At 34.8% G+C, this 10302-nt stretch overlaps 1 protein-coding gene across 1 annotated transcript; it reads right to left on the bottom strand.

Annotated features, from left to right (window-relative positions):
* Positions 1-3070: 3070 nt before the first annotated feature.
* Positions 3071-8615, bottom strand: LOC109341217 (vesicle-associated protein 1-2-like). Its single transcript, XM_019579068.1, has 8 exons — positions 8374-8615; positions 8173-8243; positions 7985-8066; positions 7274-7389; positions 7006-7170; positions 6872-6922; positions 5902-5979; positions 3071-3442 (listed from the first exon to the last, which is right to left on the bottom strand). The coding sequence occupies exons 1-8, from the start codon at positions 8423-8425 to the stop codon at positions 3332-3334; spliced, it is 726 nt and encodes a 241-aa protein (XP_019434613.1). The 5' UTR covers positions 8426-8615; the 3' UTR covers positions 3071-3331.
* Between the last annotated feature and the right edge of the window lie 1687 nt (positions 8616-10302).

Raw genomic sequence — 10302 nt, 5'->3', positions numbered from 1 at the left:
TTCTTCACTAATATTGAAACGAATGTATTGTTACATGCAAACTTCCAATACAAAAACGTAGATGCTCCCTTCTTGAATCCAAGAACCCACTTTCTTGGTTTGACTCTCCTAATCGCCTAAGAAAACCTTTCTTACGATCTAGCCCCAACCAAGAAAACGTTCTAAACTCAAGACCTTTAAGTCTTGGTGAAGACTCACTAAATCTCTTAAGATACTAAGAGACGACTTCCCTTATTACAACACAAAAACATAGTATTATAAAGCACAATGTAGCTCAAACTATTACAGTTGAAACTCAACTAAAAACCCTATACAAAACTCACAAGTTAACATGAATATGTATGAGTTCATTAATATGAAGAAACAGAGAATTTTTATCCTAAAATTCTCCTAAAGAAATGCAAGAATCATGCAAGAAAAGATAACAATTTTTAACACATTAACCATGTGCAATTAGATGACAAGTAACCCCTAAGCATGATATCATCTCTCACTATCTCACAATACATTTCACTCTGCCTATATGACACAATTAAGCATGAAAAATATGCAACTAGCAATTCTAAAAATGAATGATATGATGTATGGTGAATGACCTAAAAACACAATTTATATAGAAAACTTTTCCGAGACCTAGTTAATCGATTAAATGCCCTTTTAATCGATTAATGGGTTGTCGAGAATAACTGTTTTCAGGTTTTCAGTTATATGTTAAAACCGAATTCACGTTAATCGATTAACTAACATATTTTTCAGCTAAATGATTAAATGATAAACTACCTATATGTTATGCTTATTAATTATACATGTTTTACCAATATATTATGCCTTAGGTGTACAAGTAACATGTATGATTAATGCATGAACATATAATAATTTAGATGACATGTCTCATGTAAATGAATTGATTATTTTTAAGGCTTGTGAGAATTGCATCTAGGTTTACCTAACCTAGACTCAATATCTAAGACACACATCTAAGACTCTAAAAATGACTCTTGTAAAGAACCTAATCTAGATATGAAACCCTTGAGTCCATGACATGTTGATTTGTTGAATCCTCTTCAAACTTTCACTAAATTTTTGTCTTTGTCAAAACATAAGCAATCTAATAATGCTACATTTTGACACTTTACACTTTCAACTACTTAGTCCTTTTCTAAATTTAGTCAACATTGGTCTTCATCATCAACTTTGTTATATTATATTCTTACCCTATGAAACACAGATATGGATACGTGTATCGGATACAATACGTATCTGATACATCGACACGCATTTTTTTCTAAAATGTAGGATACGATACGTTCAGGGATACGCGTATAAATTAATAAAAAATACATAAAATATGATAAAATTATAAGTGTAAATCATCTTCTTCTCTCCTACCCTCTTTCTTCTCTTCTCTGTTAAAAAATAAAGGTAAGCCCTTTATTTATCTTCTCTATTAATACTCACACATCCACTTCTCTTTATAAACATACTAAGCGAAAAGAAACTAAGAAGTAAGAAAACTAATATTTTTTCTGTTTGCTCTTCACAACATACCTACGGCGGTAGAGGCAGTAACACTAAGCACCGGCCGGCGACGTTATGGGTCAGAAAGTGCTAGCTATTCGAGGGTCAATGTGGTGTGATGGTAAGTTGGTATGATGTGACCTTTAAATAAGTGAGTGTTTATTGAAAACAAATCTATCTTATTATAAAACCGAATCTATATATCTTATATTTTATTGAAAACGAATCTATATATCCTATATTTTATTGAAAACGAATCTGATACGTGTCTTGATTTTTATTTTTATTTTTATTTTTTTAAATTTTTGGATACTCTATGGACACGTATCCTTCGCGAATCTGAGCATATCTGTGTCAGATACGTATGGACACTGATACGCGAGGGTATTTGGCGACCATTAAATCATATGCAATAACAAAAATACAGTTTGTCTATATATACGTGTGGACGTTGGCAATATATTAACATTAATGTTGAAAAATTAATAATTTTTTTATTTTTATTAAAATATTAACTTTAAATAAAAATCGATCAGTATGACTAATACAGTTCAACTGAAAATTGATTTGTATGACTGGTTTCGAATAGTTTTAACCAATATGATTACATATCAATATAATTAATATATCATACTAGTATTAGACCGATTTACTGATTAAACCGGTTGACACAAACTGGTTTTTACAAGACTATAATCGAGTCAAATAATAGTAAAAAGTGAAGAGAAAGGGTCAAAAAGAATAACAGAGGCGATCACCCAACAAAGGCAATGGAGAATAAAAATTTCAAGGGGTATATTTTCTTGAGTTTAATATCTATATATTGTATGTTTAAATTTTTTTATATTGACATTACATCATTCACCATTAATTTGTATTATTTTTGTTTGAAAGTCAATAATAATTAAATGATACATTAACAGTGTAAAAAATACTTACCAGCAGTTTAGTATTCAGTATGTGTATATTAAATATTATTTTCTTCTCGTCTGCCAAGAGAGAATCGAAGTGAAAGGAAATTGTGGACAACAATGGGTATACGCAGACAGAGAAAGGGGTGATATAGGTAGAATCGGGTGTAGATGAATCAGCGGTTAACGCTGAGTGTTGACAGTACACCTCACCCTCTCTCCTCCTTTTCCTCCCAACTTCATCCCTCAGACTTCCTCCATTATTCTCCAGAATCTTACATTATCGACCCAATCTCTTCAACAACAAAAAAACCAAAACCAAAAACACATCCACAATGTACACCATCATCAACCAGTAAGGATCATCTCGATTAATAGAGAGAAAATTACTATTTTTATACTTAGTTTAAGGTTAAAAATATCATTGCAAATATAAATAGGACATAAGTGCCATTTCATTTTAACTTTTACTTGTTTTATATAGCATTTCTCTCTTCATTTATAGAGAGGAGTCTAGCTCCTCATCAACCCTAAAACTTCCACAACTCTTGTGGTGGCCCCACACCTCAAAATATTGAGCCATTGGCTTGGACCAGATTGGCACAAACGCAAAAAACCAGTATAGGAAGTAAATAGAGAACAAAAAGGGCCATGGCCCATGGGGAATGGTTAAGATATTCAACTTTGGCACATCAAATTAGAGTACAGGCTATAATGATACATATTTTATGAACATGTCTCTGGTGATAATTTTTTATAAAGCATCAATTCCTTACCACATTCCAAATTTCAAGTATCACAGGCCAATGATACAAATAAACAGTTTTCTGCTGATCACTCAATTTCTTGCTGCTTTCTACACTTGAAATTGATCATATTGGACATGCTAGAGATCACACCGGTCATGTCCTCTTCAACAAGTATCCCAAAATGAAACCAATCAAGGCAACGATGATAACATACACAGATGGTATTCCACCGTGGCTTCTACTGACCTGGCGCCTCAAGAGCTCCTGCGTGCAGAAGATTCAAAGCCCATTAATCACTTTTCATGAGAATCATAATAAATTACAATTACAATGAGATGGAATAACTACTCAATCAAACAATTAATAAATATGGAATGCCATGGCTACAATGGAACAATCTAAAAGTGAGATGCATAATTCAAGTGACATTTACTTCCAATAAACTCTTACCAATTACTATGCTAACGAAAATCGAAAAGCAACGAAGGTTTGTTCCAATCTTAAAGAAGGTTTGGTTTCGAGATTGTTTGTGTCTTGTAGTTTGGAGTTTTGAACCAAGAACTTGTGATTTATAGCATAATTATACAAGACCATATGGCCAGTTGTTTAAACTTAATGAGTTAACACAAGAGAACTCTCTTAAGTTTAGGATGTAATGTTCTGAATGGGTTGGGGACAGTGACTACTCATAGAACTTAGATGCAATAGTGATTAACTGATTAATAAGTACTGCAAAATAGTCAAAAATACTAAACTATATTGACCCAGAAAATTGGAGCTATAAGCTCCTTACAATCCAAAATATGCAGAAAAAAGTAGCCCAAAACCAGAACGAGAGCAGAGAACGATAACGGATAACCAGAAACAGAGAAATGAGAAAAGAAAATATCTAGGAATTGTCAACAAGAGAGTGAAGAATCGTCCCCTAGGCCAAGGGCTTCTCTTCAATATGTTTGGGTTGAATTTAATCAATATTTCTTAATTTTGCATTATTCAATTTTATTATTGTGGCTGCTTGAGTAATATGAAGACTTATATAGAAGGATGCTTCATTTGGTCACTAATCAACAAGTATTTGTGATCCTTGTTCTGCTCTATGACAACCTACAATCAAAACTACAGGAATTGAAGAGATAATTCTCAAGCTTGGGACTTTCGTGCTTATTAAAAATCTACATATGGACTTTGAGGAAAGCCTTGGCATTGGCTAAGACACAGGTGAAAGGGGATAGTAAATATTGTGCTCACGAGTGATATAAGTTCTAGTGAAGGAGTAGCCACAGGATGTTACTTTATACATAGCCAATGTGTATCATTGTGGTAAAACTGTAAATAATACTTAATGGTAACAGGATTCCTAATAGGCTAACCGAGGAACAGCCCCAGATATTGGATTCACATCCAACTAAGCCCACCAAATGGAGAGTGGGTTCACAGAGTAAGAAGAGTGGACCAAGAGTTAGATAGGTATTGAACTGGCCTTAGTTAGATAGGTAATCGCGGAGGTGCTAGGAGGATTCAGTCTGGTTGTGTTGCGGTGTAGTTCATCTCTTTTCCTTTAGTTTGAAGGCTTAGGACTGAGCAGGAGATTTTCTTTTCAGAAGGAGCTGATGCTCTGGAATTGGGGAAATGGACTGCTTGTACTTGCTCTAGGAGCTTTTTCTATTCAATAATACTATAGAACCAGAGAATTTCCTATTCAATAACTCTGCCTATGGTTATTGTACTTCAGTCTTCAGCAAAGCAGAAAAACAAAAAATAATCCCCAGGAACAGAAAAGGGTAATTTCAAGCCATGAACTAGTAACCATTTTCTAAAAATTCAGTGAACATTCAGATTGTAAGTCTCCTAAAATTAAAAGATGTATAGCAGAGACAGAATTAATTAAGAAAATAGATTTCATACTGATTCTGAAGCAATCATCATTTCACAAACACAAATGAACTGATGCCCTAACAAGCTTTAAATGGATTTTAATTTTGTACTGGGTTTCTCACACATAGAGGTGTATTTACAAATTTTAAATATAAGTTCTCACCTTCATGGTAGAGTTGACATGTATCTAGGAACTATATACGTAGGCCAAAAACAAGCAAGATGGAAAAAGGGTTACGCCATTATGACTTGAGCACATGAGGAGAGCTCACTCAAAAGACTAGTTCATTAGGTGGGAGAGCCTCATGGCTTGGGTACCATATTGAGCTTTCTTTTTCACTCAATGTGGGATTCGGAAGTCATAACAGACACCTAGTACTGAAGTTTTTTAGAAACCCATCATAGTGCATGATCACCAATTTACTACTCTTATGATCAGAAGAATGAAAGCAAATTTTAGAAAATGGAAACATAAGAGTTACGCCTTGTTTCGCCTGCCTTCACCTTCCTGATCTTTTATCACTCAGAATGAGAAAAAGTTCGCCAATACTCAGATGCACTAGACACATGACCAGATGACTAATAGTCTAAAGATTATGTGAACCTTTTCTGGACTGTCATTCAGAAACAGATTCGATTACTAAATTCAGTTTATCATGATAGCCACATAACATAAACACAAATATACTAGAAATATATGCATGGAGTGCAATTGTCCAAAATAATAAAGCGGAAATGCCTATAGGAATATTGAGGCAACTAATTTATAGACATGTCAGCAAGCATTTTTTTCTTAAATTGGGCATGTCAGCAAGCTTTAAGAAAACTATTATGTAACAATTCCATACCAGTTCGTGCTGAAGCCTTTTCTTCTGGTCAACAGCAAAATTTCTCTCCTCAGTCACCTTTGAAATGAGAGCCCTGATCTGAATTTAAAAATAAAAAAGAAGAATGAGACACAAATTATATGAATGTAGTATACATAAGCAAAGAAGAAACCCAAGCTTTTCCACAGTTAGAGATGACCACCACAGGTTATTCAACATGGAAGTTTCTTTTAACATAACAATATATAAAAACAACGTAAAAATGTAATATATCAATCAACATCTAACTGTTAGGATCAATGAGTCCAAAGTAGCAGGAGATCTGCAACAAATGAGTTAAGCAAAGAAGCATATAAATGAGTTTCACACCGCATGTTGACCCAAAACCTTGAAAGTAGGTCTACGGGTCCATTCACTTATATGGCTTTTCAAATTCCCTATTATTTTCCAATGTCAGACTTATTATTGTAGGAAACCGTATGTCATTCGAAAACAAGAAACAGGATGTTATTACCAGGCCGAGTGCAAAGGCTGAACATCAAGTATCAACCTATGGCCATTACACAGGTTGAAAGTTGAAACTGAGTCTGAGCCTCATTAATGATAATCAGGCAGCAACACACATTGCTTTCAATCCAGTCTCCATGACAGGACAAAGCATTATCATTAAAATAAATCCCATTGAAAGGATAATCACATTTTGATTCGAATAAGGTTGAAATCGTCAATTGAAGAGGACGTTGATGGGATTTAGCTCTTCTTCAAATTAGTATTTGCCAAATTTGAAGCCTAAATTGTAAAGCACTCTTGCAATCAAGAATCTAGCAAGTAACAATATATCATGTCACTCAATTAGGGTACACAATTAATGCATACAGACTAAAAAATTTACCTAAACTTAAGTTCAAGTTAAAAGCTCGACAAGTTCTCCTTGCAATTTACTAACAGAAACTAAATATCAAATAGCAAAAATGTAAGTCAAATATGTTACCTCAGGCGTAGTCTCCTGTGGTGCAACCCTTTCACTGAAAGCTCTAGAAGCCTGCATATTTATTACAACATTCAGTGAACATAAAAAAGAAAGAAATTCTGGTTTGAAAATGCATAAAACCCCTGATTACTCACACCAATAAATTCAGAAGCATCTGAATGCCCATTTTCTGATACAGAAACCCGAGGTGAAGATTCCTCATCAGATCCTTCTCGAACTGGGGATGGGGGTCGAGGAGGAGCAACATAAACAACTCTCAACTTGCACTCTTCAACATTATGGCCTGCCTCTCTATTGAACTACATTCAAAAAGCATAACTTAACTTAAGCAAGGTAGGAAAAATTGTGACACACATAGTTATAATATCAAGAAATAGTTTTATTCATTTGTAGAATAGATACCATTTCTGGAGTAATATCTTTTGTGGTAGTTCCAGGACTTGCAACAACACTTTGGAGGAGAAACTTATCCTTGCATTGCAAGTCAGGAGGTGCCTCCTTTTGTGCTTGCATTGTTACTGAAATATAAGCAACACCATGACAGTCAAGTCAATATGTAAAAGGGAGCTTTCAAAAGGTTGCACTCAGAACAACATTCCAGTGAGCCAGTCTCCACGAAACCATTCATGTAAAAAACTATACAAACAATTACTAAATAAAATATGAATATTTAACAAATATAGCTAAGAGTGAGACACTGAGAGTACCAATTCTCCAAAAACTAAGCACCAGTTTGAGAATAAAAATTATCATCTCACACTACTCTTTTACACTTAATTAATGATGTATAAATTTGTGATTAATCATATTTATTATATTAGATGGTTATTGGTTAAGGCTGAGTATATCTACTCTCCCCATATCTCACTAAGTGGGAGCATCGTGCATTAGGCTGGTTATTTGGTTAACCGTTAACCATTAACCACAAACGTCCACTAAACAACCTGTTAACTATGAAATAGACAAGGTTAACCACAAATTTACACATCCTTAACTAAGTGTAGAAAATGGTCTCAGGTATTTGTGTGAGAATATAGGAATTGAACTACCAGTGTAAGAAAAGTGCATAGAGCAACATATAGGAACATGAGTGTTCAAGTAAGAGAGAGAGACCTATAACATCACATGTAGACTTTGGCAACACAACTCCAGTATTAGGCCTAACACAATACTTCTTTGGATTTGTGGTCTTAACCTATAAAACCATCAATTTCACATCACAAGAATCAAAATCACAAGTATCTAAAAATCAAGAAGAAACAAATCCCAAAAAAAACTTTAAAACCAAATATAAATCAAACCTTGAAAGCCACATAGTTATCTGTATTGTTAAACAGCTGCAGAGAGCATGAGATCTGTTTCCTCAATTCAACTATCTCACATACACAGAATCAGAAAACGAGTTATTAGAACACGCAGAAACTGGAAACGAGTATCAAACATCTAAAATCAGAAAAATAAAAAGAATTGTTTTGAATTTGAAGGGTTGTTATTGTTAGTACAGGCAAACTGCAGTTCCTGCGGTTGGATATTGAGAAGCTCGCCGGAACTCATGGCGGAGGGATCGGAGGAGAGAGCGGTGGCAATGTCCGTTACCGGTGACGACAGCTTCGAAGGAAACAGGTTTTGGAATTCTAGAGAACTACAATGTTTGACTGTGTTCGTTTTTGTCTCTTCGATCTTGGAAATGCAACTCTGTCCAGGGTGTTTTCGTATTTTCACTTGCTTCTAGAACTAGTTCTTGACTAAGGAAGTAGCATTGATTTTCTTTTGGATTTAATTTTCTTTACATTAAATTGTGAATTTCTTCCAATCTTTTTATTGATTACTTTCCTTCTACTTAGAGATGGCAAAATGGGCATTGCCCCTAGAGAACCCGCATAACCCACATTTGTGGGCATGACATACAAATTTTGCTTATTTGTCCGTTTCGCCCAGTCCGTTTTGCTCGCCAAGTTCGTGGGCATTTCTATTGGGCATGTGGGCGGCCCGTGAGCGGCCCATAAACATAATTTAAGGAAAAAAGAAGAAAATTTTAAATAAGTTATGATGTAATGTAATTTTTAATCCCTAAACAAATTGTAATCTAATGTGATTTGTTAAACTTCATATAAAATATCAAAAAAATTGTTAATTCTTTATCTTCAACTACTTTATTTAATTTCATTTCATTTATTATATGAATTATTTTTTTTTTAATTATTCAACAATGTCTGCGGGCCGCCCGCAAGCCTATTTGCCCGTTTTAAAACGGGCAGGGCATTGAATTTTGTTCGTTAAATGCTCGCACCCACTTAAATTTTTGTGGACATTTGCGGCCGGGCTAAACGGGTCAGGCGACTCGTTTTACCACCTCTACTTCTACCACTATTACAAAAATTACTCACCTTCATCCTTAAATTTGAGGAAACTTATGATCGCCCAAATTTCCATAGGTTACGACCAAATGCCATGCAAGTATTGTGCGACTAATACAGTTGTTGATGATCATATTTGGATAGCCGGCTTAACCAGATAAAGGACGAAAGTCATAGGAAAATGCCTAGTCGGCAATATACAGGACCGTGAACCTCTACTATAGGATTGTCACGTCGTATGAACAAGACTATCATGTCGCATGAACAACAAAGACCTCTAATACATAGTTGAATGGGTCGTCTACAACCTATACCACCCTCTACCATCTAGCTACGAAAGACCTTATATACATCTATTACAGTTGGGACATGCGATAAAATGACTCATCCTAGACAAAGCACTCTACCAACCAGGGTATGGGCATGTCAAGGTCGTCCGACACGGATAAAGTAGTCCATGCGTGTCTAGTGCAGGCCTAATAGGATGATTTGTCATACCAACAACATATGCTAGAGAATATTACATGTTTATTTCCTTCGTAAATCAAGGAGATCATTCATAAGAAAGTTAACACCTAACACTCTCTCGTATACTCTTGCATCTTATTGTCCCTAAACACTTCACTATAAATTGACTTGAGCGTCATAGTATCTTTTCATGTACTGATAAGAACCTTTTTTGGGTGGTTCTTTTTTGGACGATCTTTTCTTGCTTGGCACTTGTTTTAATGTATGAATATGGAATGAAATGTGTATGATTTGTGTATGTTTGGATAAAAGAAAATGATTAAGATATGAAGATGGATGGCACCACAAACTAGGTTGTTTCATAACTAATTGAGGTTTGTTACAAGAAAGGATTCTTGATAAGAACAAGTGGTGAAGGCGCCACAACAAGTCATGATAAGCCTTCCGAACGCCATAAGAACAAGGATGTTCTTGATAAGATATAAGGTCTTGGTTCAATCAAGGGCTTAGGAGACAAAGCTCAACTAAAGGATTACTTTCAATTCAAATTCAACTTGTTTATTCATGAGTTTAGGTGTGATACATATATTGTGTGGCTAGTCAAAC

This window comes from Lupinus angustifolius, unplaced genomic scaffold, assembly GCF_001865875.1.
Source record: "Lupinus angustifolius cultivar Tanjil unplaced genomic scaffold, LupAngTanjil_v1.0 Scaffold_405, whole genome shotgun sequence".
Lineage (NCBI taxonomy): Eukaryota > Viridiplantae > Streptophyta > Magnoliopsida > Fabales > Fabaceae > Lupinus > Lupinus angustifolius.
The sequence above is the reverse complement of the archived record's forward strand: the minus strand, read 5'-3'. Positions and strand labels throughout refer to the sequence as shown.